At 48.9% G+C, this 13,408-nt stretch overlaps 1 protein-coding gene across 8 annotated transcripts in view; it reads right to left on the bottom strand.

Annotated features, from left to right (window-relative positions):
• RNF130 (ring finger protein 130) overlaps positions 1-13,408 on the bottom strand; it is an 839,118-nt gene that overhangs the window by 524,443 nt on the left and 301,267 nt on the right. For all 8 annotated transcript variants that reach the window (XR_015297545.1, XR_015297544.1, XM_086931329.1 and 5 more), the window contains exon 3: positions 9,168-9,421. Coding sequence is in view for 6 of the 8 variants with exons in the window: in XM_086931329.1 (XP_086787455.1) it covers positions 9,168-9,421 (254 nt within the window). In the remaining 2 variants the exon portion in view is untranslated. The remainder of the gene's footprint in view (positions 1-9,167; positions 9,422-13,408) is intronic.

Raw genomic sequence — 13,408 nt, 5'->3', positions numbered from 1 at the left:
TAGTTCTTGGACGTGCACCAGATGCAGAACCTCTTCCACTTGTAAGCATAGGAAGTCCTAGTGGAAGGACGCTTAGCCTCCTTCAGTATGTCCATACAATCTTCGGGAAGATTCAAATGGCCATATTGCACTCTCAGGAGCCATGCCGCCAAACTCAAAGACGAGAGGTTGGGGTGCACCATCTGCCCCCCGAACTTCGTGAGAAGGTCCGGCCGGCACATCAGCCGTATGCGAGGAAGGAGAGACCGCTGAAGCAGGTCCGTGAACCACCACTGTCTGGGCCATTCCGGAGCAATGAGGATCATCCGTTCCCTGGACTGGGACAGCTTGATGAGCACCGCCAGAATCAGGGGAATGGGTGGAAAAGCGTACAGAAAGCTGTTCGACCAGTTGATCAATAACGCATTCCCCAGAGTCCCCTGCTGGTAATACCTGGATGCGAAGTCTCAGCATTTGCTGTTGTCGGCGGTGGCGAACAGATCCACGTCTGGAGTGCCCCACCTAGCGAAGACGTCTCCGAGCACTTCGTCGTTTATGACCCACTCGTGGTTTTCCTGGATCAGTCTGCTGAGTGCGTCCGCCTAAGCATTCTGCACACCTGGCAGATGGGTAGCCGTTATCGTCAGTCCTATGGCCAGAAGCCAGTGCCAGATCGTCTGCGCCTCCTAAGAGAGAGGGCGTGATCGCGAGCCCCCCTGCTTGTTGAGGTAATACATCGTGGTCGTATTGTCCGTCTGTACAAGCAGAGAGTTGGTCTGAAAGGACGGATGAAAGGCCTTCAGTGCCAAGTGAACAGCTCTGAGTTCCAGGAAATTGATGTGGTACGTGGACTCCGTCGGGGACCGCGTTCCTTGGATCTGTAAATGTCCGGAATGGGCTGATCAGCCGTAGAGAGAGGCATCCGTCACAATAGTTTGAGTGGGAATGTCCTTGTAAAACGGAACTCCCTTGAGGAGATTTTCAACTGAACACCGCCATCTCAGGGACTGCCGAGCGTGCAGAGACAGTTGTATCTGTAGTCCCAGTTCCCTCGCCTCTGGTCCCACTGATCCTCCAGACATTCCTGCAGCAGCCGCATGTGTAGGCGTGCATGTGGAGTGAGGAAGATACAAGAGGCCATCGACCCCAGTAGAGAAGACACTGTCCTCACTGTTGTAGATGGAACAGCCATGAGAGCCTGAGCCTTCCGAAGGATCGATAAGCGTCTGTCCTCCGAAGGAGACACGCTTGCTGACAGCATATTGATGGAGGCTCCCAAGTACTGTAGGCACTGGACCGAAGTCGGGACAGACTTGGACATGTTTATGTGCAACCCCAGCTGGCTCAACAGAACGGCCGTCCTGTTGAAGTGCAATTGCGCTTCCTGGAAGGTGGAGGCTTTGATCAACCAGTCGTCCAGATATGGGTAAACAAATACCTTGTTCTTTCTCAGGTATGCCGCCACCACTGCCATGAACTTTGAAAAAGTCCTGGGCGCAGACTTTCGTCCAAACGGTAGTACGTTGTATTGATAGTGTTTGGCGCCGACTTGGATGCGCAGAAACTTCCGGTGTTTCCGTACAATGGGCACATGGAAGTACGCATCCTGTAGATCTATCGCGCAAGCCAGTCTCCCCTTTGCAGCTGAGGGTAAATCTGGTGCATAGACAGTATGCAAAACTTCTCCCACCGAATCCATTTGTTTGCTTGTCGCAAATTCAGAATGGGCCTGAACTCGTTCTTGTCTTTCTTGCGCACCAGAAAGAAGCGTGAGTAAACACCCTTTCCCCTCTGAGACAGAGGGACGTCTTCTATCGCCCTTTTTTATGTCTCGCCTCTCAATGCGCATGCGCATTGAGCGGAGCGAGACTATAGGGGCTTAAACAGAGGTTTACCTAGACTGGCGGTTTGATGCTGTGCCTGTGCGCTTTTAGGTCAATGCGCAAGCGCATTGACCTAAAATGCGCGTGCACAGCATCAAATCGCCAGCCATCTGTTCCCCAGCAGCTCTTCCCACTCCGCCCCACAAGCTTCCCCCAGTGTGCGCTCTGCCTCAGCCGCACTCCTCCCACACCTTTGAAGTGAAGCTTAGCTTCACACTATTCACGGCCGCCAGGCGGTGTCTCTCCCTCATCGCCGCTCTCCCTGGTCCGCCCCCTGCTGCAGTCGTGTCGCATTTCTCCTCCCCCCTCCCCACAGCAATGCCCTCCGTCTTGTTTTTTCGTTTAATTGTCGACTACTAGATTTGGTTATGCCTTTTCCTGTTCGTTTAGCATGGTCTGGTGAGCCAAGCATGTGCTTGATACGTGCAAAAAATTTTAAAACTCGAATTGTTGGTGTCATTTTTTTTGCATCATTGACGGAAGCCAAGTTGCCTCAAAAGTTGTGCGATTTGTTGCTATAAATGAGGGGTTTGTTTTTTGAATTTTAAAATAGGTTTGAAATGAAATATATTTGGGTTGAATGTATATTCAGTTGCTGTAGGTAGTGTAGTATCCCTGTCTGGGAGTAGTTGTCCCTCATCTGTGTACACGTACCACTGTCCGAGGCGTAAACTCCCCATCCTGACCACCCCGCACACACACATTAAGCCATGTTTCATAGCAAGGCGAGAACTATTGGCTTTGTCAGTGTTTTTTAAGAGTGCAGGCTTGTTTTGCTGATTTTCAGTCTTTCCCCTTGGTGAGATAGACCGGCACACTAGTGATTGCCGACACCCCCCCCCCCCTCTATCTGAATGTTTTCTTGGGCACTGTGTGTTCTCTTGTACTGCAGAGTACTTCTCTACGTCTTGGTTAAGGAGGAGGAACTGCAGTGAAGTGCTGCTTCGTGACCTCCGCTGTGCTGTATTTGTATAGATTAAATCGCTCTAATGCTTGTTCTCCCTCTCCACTGCATCACTCGGCACCATCACAGCATCACTCAGCACCACTCAGCACCACCCCAGCACCACTCAGCACCACCCCAGCACCACTCAGCACCACTCAGCACCACCCCAGCACCACTCAGCACCACCCCAGCACCACCACAGCATCACTCAGCAACACCACAGCATCACTCAGCAACACCACAGAATCACTCAGCACCACCCTAGCAACAATCAGCATCACTCAGCATCACCCCAGCATCACTCAGCATCACCCCAGCATCACTCAGCACCACCACAGCACCACTCAGCATCAACACATCATCACTCAGTGCTAACCCAGCATCACTCAGCACCACCACATTATCACTCAGCGCCACCACATTATCACTCAGTGCCACCCCAGCATCACTCAGTGCCGCCCCAGCATCACTCAGTGCCGCCCCAGCATCACTCGGCGCTAACCCAGCATCACTCAGCACCACCACATTATCACTCAGCGCCACCCCAGCATCACTCAGCGCCACCCCAGCATCACTCAGCGCCACCCCAGCATCACTCAGCGCCACCCCAGCATCACTCAGCGCCACCCCAGCATCACTCAGCGCCACCCCAGCATCACTCAGCGCCACCCCAGCATCACTCAGCGCCACCCCAGCATCACTCAGTGCCACCCCAGCATCACTCAATGCCACCCCAGCATCACTCAGTGCCACCCCAGCATCACTCAGTGCCACCCCAGCATCACTCAGTGCCACCCCAGCATCACTCACGCAACCACAGCATCACTCACGCAACTACAGCATCACTCACGCAACCACAGCATCACTCACACAACCACAGCATCACTCAGCGCAACCACAGCATCACTCAGCAGCACCACAGCACCACTCAGCATCACCACATCATCACTCAGCGCTACCCCAGCACCACTCTGCACCACCACATTATCACTCAGGGCCACCCCAGCATCACTCAGTGCCACCCCAGCATCACTCAGCACCACCCCAGCATCACTCAGCACCACCCCAGCATCACTCAGCACCACCCCAGCATCACTCAGCACCACCCCAGCATCACTCAGCACCACCCCAGCATCACTCAGCACCACCCCAGCACCACTACAGCATCACTCAGCACCACCACAGCATCACTCAGCACCACCACAGCATCACTCAGCGCCACCACAGCATCACTCAGCGCCACCACAGCATCACTCAGCGCCACCACAGCATCACTCAGCGCCACCACAGCATCACTCAGCGCCACCACAGCATCACTCAGCGCCACCACAGCATCACTCAGCGCAACCACAGCATCACTCAGCGCAACCACAGCATCACTCAGCGCAACCACAGCATCACTCAGCGCAACCACAGCATCACTCAGCGCAACCACAGCATCACTCAGCGCAACCACAGCATCACTCAGCGCAACCACAGCATCACTCAGCAGAACCACAGCATCACTCAGCGCAACCACAGCATCACTGTTTCAAATATGTTCTTTCAATGTTTCAAGCTGTTTTCAAGCTTTCAAGCTTTATTACAAATCACAAAAAGATGTTAATATTTCACTTCTGTTCTTGGATTTTCGTCACAATAAAAAACACTGATGATAATCTTCACAAAAGTTATTTACAAAAGTTTAAGCTATTGTCATTACAAATTAAATACATTATTTAACAATTAATTAAAAAAATAAAATAAAAGCCATTGTTATTTGTAATATCAATACATCTAAGTCACGTAAATACAAAACATGTTGCATAACAAATGCTATAGATGTCAGATTTGCGAAAGTTATAACTATTGGCATTATAAATGACAAAGCTACTAATTTAGCTATTTTAACAAACAACAAATACATTTAAAAAAATGTCATTTATAAGATCAATAGCTCAAACTTTCCTAATGCGAGACCTATTGCATTTCCAATGCTTGCCTTAACAGGGTATCGGCCTCTGCCTGGAGCTCGCACAGTTGGAACTGCGAGCAAACCAGTGGAATCGCTGGAGGCGGGCTGAGAAAACGAAGACTGTATCCATTGCAAACAATACCTCAGGGCTTAGACCCGGCCGGGCCCTTGTTCGCGGAGGAGGATTGTTGACCACCTCTGTCCCTCTGGCGCTTTTGGAATGGCCGCCGCTGGTACTACTGCTGCTGCTGTCCAACCTGCGGACCTTGCCCTCTGCCCTGCGCACCGCAACGCCTTTGGAACGGGCGGAAGGTCTTCCTCTGTTCCTTCGGCTTCTCCAACCCGACAGCCGTCAGGGTTTCAGCCTCCGCCTTCATGCGGGCCATCTCCTCCTCTGCATGTTTGCAGAACAGGGTCGCTCCGGAAAACGGTAGGTTGGCGCCTCGGGCATCAGTGACGTTAAACGCAGCCAGGCGTGGCGTCGCAGGTTGATCCCATGGCTTTACCCGTGGGCTGCCAAGAGCGAGGAATCCGCAGCCGAGCTTATCACCTGGTTGGAGACCATCATCCCCTCATTAATGAGCTCTTGGAAATCCTCCCTTCTGTACTTGGGAAGGTGTTACAGGAACTGCTGCAGGGACTCCCATAAGGATCGGTCGTAACGGCCCAACAGAGCCCAGGCACTTGGGCTTTCATAGATGTGCAGGCCGTACCGCAGACCTTCCTGCCGGCCGAGTCCATCAAGCGACTCTCCTTGTCAGGAGGCACCGTCGACGACGGGGCGGTGGAGGGCTGTTTCCTCGCCGCCGTCACGATCACCGAGTCCGGTACAGGGTCCGAGCGAAGGAACACCGGGTCTGAGTCCGGGGCCCTGTATTTCTTTTGCAGCCTGGAAGGTGCCGATCTTGTAGAGGCAGGGGTGAAGAAAAGATCCATGGCAGGTTCCTCCAGCCCCGGCACCAAGGGCAACAATGGGCGAGACAGCTTCTTATGCAGAGTCTCGAAGATGACTGAAGTCGATGGCGTGGGCATCATGAGTGTAATGCCCAGTTTCGCCGCCCCCCGTAGCAACACCTCTTGGAAGGAGACAATGTCGTCTACTGGAGACACCCTCCTCCGAGCGGAGTCTGACAATGTAGGGGAATAGTCCCGGGCACTGGACGAGTCCGTGTGGCGGGACCTAGACCTGTCCCTCCTGTGGCGCCGTCTGGACTGTGTGGAAGAACAACGGTCACTTCTGGATCTGTCCCTCCACCTGGAACGAGATCTCGACCTCCTTGGCCTTGGTTTGTCCACTGGCCTTTAAGGAGGGATCCTAGGACGTGGCAGTCCCATAGGTGGTGTCAGGAGATGAGGCAACGAGAGAGACCTCGGCGGAGGTGGCGGTGGAGGAGGAGGAGGTTTATGAGGAGGGGAAGAGGCGTTGGAGGCATAGGATTACGCAGAGGAAGGTCCTTGGGCAGCGGGGGAGGTGTAGGCGTCCTGGGCCGTGATGGCGAAAAGGCCTGGGAGTACTCCGAGCCCCGAGGCTCTAAACCTCTTTCTTTTCTGCGCCGGCCTTGATGGGGGTAACCTAGAGGCCGACATCCTCGTGGACGAGCGCCGGCACCACCGCGGGCTCGTGGAAGCAGAGGAAAGGCTGACTACCGAGCCCTGGGACTCCGTCCTGGTCTGAGAACGCCCCCTGGACGTCGATCTTCTCCTTCTCGGCGCTGACCTCTTTTTCGACGTCGAGCGTGTCGGCGTCGAACGCCTACTCGACGTCGATGATCTTCCTCTTCTCGACTTTGAAGATCTTCGTCTCGACGTCGATGATCTTCGTCTCGATGATGAACGTCAAGTAGAAGTCGAACGGCGGTGTCGCCTCGACGGCGAGCGCCGATGCCTTCCAGACCCTTCGCGACGTCAATGGCATCTCCACGACGAAGCAGTCCTCGACGTCGACCTCGTCCGAGGTCTCGACGTCACTCCCCTCGACGTCGAGCGGCGACGTCGCTTTGACCCAGAGCCCTGGGGAGACGGGGAGCAGACGGTGGTCATCCCTCTCGACGCCGACGTCGAGGCTGTCGACGGAGCCCTGGGACATTTTCTGGCCTTCTCTTTCCTGGGGAGCCCCCCAGAGGCCGAAGTATGGGCAGAGGAAGAAGCCTCTCCACACCCAGACACACCTTGATCTTGCTGTCTTCTTTGCTCCAGTCCTCGGAGCCGAGTCTTCTCTCTGTCCTTCAGGGTCCTGTTGGAGAACTGCTGGCAGATCTCACAATCCACAGGGACAGGAGAAGAAGGAAGACATAGGATACACACCCTGTGTGGATCAGATTTGGCCTTCTTCCTGGCACACTCAGGGCATTTGTCAAATAAGGAACGCATATCTGACAAAAGAGTGGCCACACTCACTAGCAAACTCCAGCAAAGGGAAGAAGGAACAAAAGCACGTCGAGTGAAACACTCTAACTACTTGAAAAGTACAAACATTTAGACAAAACACCCAAAAAAGGGAGAGCTCAATGCTCCAGGATCCTGCTAGCAGGAGCCGGAAAAAAGAACTGAAAGTGGAGGGAGTTGCTGTGCATTCTGGGATACCGAGAGTTTTGGAAAGTTTCCTTAAAGGCACGGTATCCCTTTTTAAGCCACATAATGGCAGCCTATGGGGGGCTTGTCTGTCCATCCCTTCCTCTCTATCATTCCAAGGATTTTGTGAAAGGGGGAAGTTTCTCTATGGTGAAACTTGGCAGACTGTGCTGAATATGATGTTGGTGGAATATCCTTTGCATTTCTAGTTGAAGTACTGTACAGTGTAGCCTTGCAGGTATAGGCTGCATTATTTGTCTTTAATTCTCTCTTAAGTGTCTATGCAGGACTGCACAGAAGACAATTTTAAAGATTATTTTTGATTGCTCCGGGTTCCCCGCACATGAGCAGGACTATTCACTAGATTATGACTATACACAGAGATATCCTACTACAGAAACATCACAAACACTTGAGTGTTATTTGAAGCCATCTAAGAACCGTTAGTACCATTAGTAATAGGTGCTTGGAATACTTGTATGTGCCAGCCTAGTGCTCTTGGTACCTAGCAGTTAAAAAAATATAGGCATGGATGGGGGCTAGTGGCCCCCATGAATTTTTATAAATGGATTGGCATAGTCTTCATTTTTCCTTACATGAAGGAGCGGGCATTAGACCCACATATCAATAGAAGCCTAGACCCACTTCTTCAATATTTGAAAGAACTGTGACCTTTTAGATACATTAAACTAGACATACAGGTGAATGGTGTGTAACAGGAACTAAACCAATGATGGAACATCACATTAAAATAGTTTTTCATAAGGGTCAACTGGAAACTTGCTTAAATGCTAATGTTGGCATTTGGATAATCACCAGTGCTCGAGTCGGGGTACCACGCGGGTGGACAGCGTCCCCCCACTCATTTTACCGGGTGGACGCCGTCCCCCCTACCAAACAGCTGGACTTCACTCTTTGGCCTCTCTGGGACGAGATCGGAGCTCACAGCACACTGCTCACGCGCGGACTTCTCAGATGCAATCGGATCTAAGGGGTGAGCGAGGGGAGGCAATGAGGCCTATGGTGCAAGCCACCTTTCGTGACGTCACTTCTTGTTGTGACGTCACATCCGGTGACAGCGTCCCCCCACTTCTTTTTTTTTAGGACTTGTGCCCTGATAATCACTCACCATGCAGGGCCTTACACAAGCCTTTATACCGATTTATCACCCTTCTGTACTATTAAAAGGACAATCCAATTCAAGAACAGTCACTACATGCAAAGCAATGGGTAATTACCTACAAAAGGCAGTTTATGCAAACCTTTGACATTATGCTTTGCTCAGCTCAGAGGCCATAACTTAGGTGCACCTGCAACACAATGGTAAGGCAAATGAATCATCGGCTTCCAGATCCAACCGAAAACAGGGACCGAGTTCAAATATAAACACAGAGCATTGACGTTTCAAAGATATATAGCCTAAAAAAACAGTCCCTTGTAAAGGGTAAAAAAACACCCACATAAAGACCTGAAGATGTACCTTCATTCAGTAGGCTGAGTTAATTTGCTTCTCTCAAATCCAAAATGGAAAATACTAACAGCATTCTACAAAGTACTCCCAGGTTTGTTTCAATCAAGGTGGGTATAAAAAGAAATGGCTAAGTGGCAAAAACATTTCAAATAGTTACTGAAATATATTAGAATCTGGGCAAAAAAGAATCAATTTACACTGCAATGAATCAGAAGATTTGCAAAATGTTAGCGCCACACTGTTGCTCTGTAAGTATGAACCAATTCGGACTTTTTTCTATATAAATGAGATTTTAGATATGTGACAATCTAGAGAGAGAAAGTAGGCCTCAGGGACCCTGGCACATGACTGTTGTCTTCTCACCTGGTTGCGGTCCCGTGCACTCGTGTATCTAATCTTCTGGATGAAGTAGAAAATTAGCCATGCAGAGGAGATGATCATCAGCACAATGAAGGAGATGGAAACAAAGACCAGGGAGCCTCGGCTGAAGGTCTTGGTGGAGGTGCTTCGTGCGCCGACGGCGATGGCCATGAGCACAGAGATGTTCCTCTCTACATAGCTCATGATTTCCTTGCCCTTCACTTCCGTGATCATTATAGCAACAATATCTCCGGTTCCTATGGATGGAAGCAATACGCAAAAGCGATTAAGCTTAGGTCAATTACTCATCTCACCATCGTAGACACAGATACCTTGCTAACAGACAAAATCTTGTGCTGCAAATAGGGTATTGAAAAATTGGCTCAACAAAACATGAAATCCATTTCAAACGCAGTTTAGTTCCTCACATACCATCGCTCTGTTTTGAATGACAAAAATAAAGCCTAGGAACACATCTCCAAAAGCTGCTCCTAAAGGTAACAGGTTTATTTCAAGAGTTCACATTCACTTCCAAAGGGATCTCTTTACAAATAATAGACACCTATTGTGACCAAGTGTTCGATGCATTAGTCCACTGAGCCACCAGAGCCAGCTCTTCCTCTCTGGTATGATCTACTATTGAACACCACACTCTCTCAGCCATTACTATTTGCTAATGATCTATAGCAGACCTTCCTAATTTTTTGAATTAGTACATCAAACGTTAACAGATACATTGCTTTTAATGGTCGGTCTATCATTTCAGCTGATCTCTGCTGGACTGCATATTCTTTCAGATTTTTAGGTCTACTTCATTTGGCAGTCTTTCTGTAACTGCATTAATTGATATAGCAATCTACCAAAAGCGGTCATTTTTACATTGACCTGTCCAGTTTCATGCAAGAGTTCTTACGCTTTGAACCCTGGCATAAGGCTGCAAATATGCCCACAAACACCGACAAATTGAGTGTTCCAAGTTGATGGACAGTGGCTTTAGTTCTGATTACCAGTGGTACTTACCTACCTGTTCGTGTTGAGAAGCACTGGGCATTCATTCTTTTTCCTTCCACAAATGTACAGAATGGTGGTATTGAAAGGAATTTGTGGTAATCTGCATATGTGCACCTCTGCCATTACCAAAGAAGGGAGACATGCAGAAATTCTGTATCAGATCACTAAAGTTCTGCGATTGGTTCCTATCAGCAAATGCCAGTGTCAGACATATAAATTGTGCGGTAAAAAGTGGTACGTGGAGAAGTGTGGCTCAGGGGTTAGAGGCGGCAGACCCGGAAGCTGAGATCGGCCCTGGACCAGGGTTCAATTCCCCGCCTCGACGGGGCTTGGGCTCAATAATTCCACGGACTCGATAATTCTCGCTCCGGTGCCTACTCGACTCACGGGTTCACACTCTGCGACTCTGGGCAATAGCTTGCTTAATCTCCACAACGGTCCCTCGCGGCGGGATGCCTGGCTTTCACCTTGTGGATACCCTGCCGGGGTCATCTCACAGGGGAATACCAGGACGGGTTCCCTAAGCAAGCGCTTAGATGCCTGCGATGTGGGTAATTTGCGCTATATAAATACATGTACATTTACATTTACGCGATGTGCCATGTTCTTCCTAGTTTTTGGGGTTTTTTTTTTACACCTGAAGGTCCTGAATGCTAACTTTTGCTGCAACATTTATTACACATTATAGTATTATGTCAAGATATAGGTGAAGCTATCTTTTTCATTAAAAAAAAGCTGTAATAAAACTGAATCCACAGCAATAAGATAATAATACAATAATTGAGATAGTGGCTAGTTAAGACAGCTATCAGAGAACTGTAAATACTTGCCAGAAAACCCTTTTCGGTTAAATCTGCTAATGAATTGCTGTGATGCGAATGCAGGGATGTGCATGCAGGCCACCGCAAATGGGAACTATTGAGACCACCTAGCTTAGAACATACAAATGCAGCAAAGCAGAAAGAAAGACTTGGAAAAAAACAGGCCAGATTTGGGATTACTATAGGAACCTCAAATATGTATTCGTTTCCAGGTTTCGTGTCATTCTCCAGATAACGTCATAAGAGTAATGGACTAGGAATCAAAAGTTTCTTATCCATCTACCAACAAATCTCAGACTCTGGAAAACCAAAGCGGACAGCGGAAAAGAATCTACTTTCTCCTATAAATTCAGGGAGCATCTAAAACATGATGTCATTGGAATTCATAAGAAACAGACACTGAGAAGGAGCTGAGCAAGACCATCAAGCAGCTGAGGGTGCAGAACTATGGAAAGTTGCACAGAAGTGCTGAACCGATAGTACTTGCAAACTACCATTCATCAGGGGGGGGAAATTAAATGACAGAGTGACATGGCTGAGTCCCAGCCAGGCCATTATAAAGTCAGAGAGCTGATCCCAGGAAGGACAAACGACTACCTGCTAAAATAAGTTGCATTCCCAGATCACTTAACACAAACAAGAAATGACTGGGCCCAGAGTGGACAGCATTCTAAGGTACTGCTGCAGAGGATGCGAGTCAGTAAAAATACCCACTAAAAGCAACGACACAATATAACAAAAGCTTTTTCTTTAAAAAAAAGCACTGGAAAGAAAGGCTTAGCCGACCTTTTGGCAAGGAGTGTTATCGATGCTGGGCATCATGGGCAAAAGAAGAAAAAATGTTAGCTACTGATGCTGAAGTGTCGGCAACAAAGAATGACTGATCCAAGAAGGATGGCTTATGTTAGCAAATGAGATTGACAAGAAAAGCTACCCATAATGTGCAATGGCCTCACCACAGACTACTGTAAGAATTGGCATTGTACAGCTCAAAACCCTAAAATACCCTTATCACCTTTTATTCCTACCCACCACTAAACATACCTTAACATAGCCCTTCCCACCCTTAAACCCTAAAAACACTCTTACCACCCAATTCCCTTACCCATCTCTGAGCCATAAAAATACCCTTACCCATCCTAACCCTAAAAATACCCTTACCATCCGACACCTTCCCGCCGCTAAACCCTAAAAACACCATTATCTGTTGCTCTGGCTTTCATTTTGTAAAGACAGCATTAGTGCTTCTGACAGGGAGCACACACTTTATGTATTCATTTATTATTATTTTTTTTTAAATCTCCTCGACCTTGGGAACGGTCACGACTGCAAGCAGACACCGTTTAATCGCCATTGGCAAGGCACTGGGTTGTAATCAAGCCCTCCAAGCAATTCGCCAACATCAGGCAAAATAAATATTGCAACGCAGAATAGGTGTAAGCAAATAAGCCCTTCACTTCGTCAACGTTAGAGGGTGGGGGGCACATACTGAATCACACTCATAAATTAGGCAGGTTGTATATAAGCGAATCCCACTTACCACTGAGCAAGGCGAGGGAAGCACGATGAGGCCTCAAAACCCTAAAATCACCAACCCGACCAGCAGAGTATGTGAAAGCTTTTTTTATTTAAACCCAACAAATGAGCTTTCGCAGAATTGTCCTGCACGATCACTAGGTAAGGCTGTTGGTCTTGGATAACCCAAGGTCAGGTGGCAGGGTTGGAGGAAAAGGCATTACTACTCATGTAACATGCGGGAGAGAAGTATATCCAGGAGGTTGGGCACAAGGCCCTCCTTCTTATGCAGAATACTTTTCCATTTGCAGCATATGCTGCTGCTGTACAAATGCTACACATAGACTAAAGAGCTGGACCAAAACCTTTCAGGTGGTGTCTTGTGAGCAGAGGTGCAGAATGCTTGAAATAAAGTTTAAGAACTATCTATCCAACCTGCGCTTCTCGGTGAGCATTACAATCCACACAATATTGTCTGGTTGGAAGCCCTGATATGATACAGGGACATTTACATGCATGGCATATGCCAAATAGAGGGACATAGGGTGCGGAATTCTGATAGTCTGACATCAAGGACATATTGTTTGATGTTACGGCCAGCATGTCATGTTTTCATATTTATTTTGACCAATGGATACGTAGACCAGCCCCACCCGGCAACACAAACCATTTGGCGTTTTCTCCAGAGGGACAAACACAAAAAGAGGAAGGAAAGTGCCCTTTGTGTGTGCTTGCGTACACACACCCACACACACACACACACACACATACACACACCCACTGCCCCAGTGCTGATGGGTAGGACTCTGAAAGTGCATTGGAGCCTGCAATACCCAGGCCCAAGCACCCGTGCTCTCTCCCTAAAAAGGGTATATGTGAATTGGTAACCCCAATTTT

This window comes from Lissotriton vulgaris, chromosome 7 (genome assembly GCF_964263255.1).
Source record: "Lissotriton vulgaris chromosome 7, aLisVul1.2, whole genome shotgun sequence".
Lineage (NCBI taxonomy): Eukaryota > Metazoa > Chordata > Amphibia > Caudata > Salamandridae > Lissotriton > Lissotriton vulgaris.
Note: the sequence above shows the minus strand (reverse complement) of the source record. Positions and strands in the feature narration are given on the sequence as shown.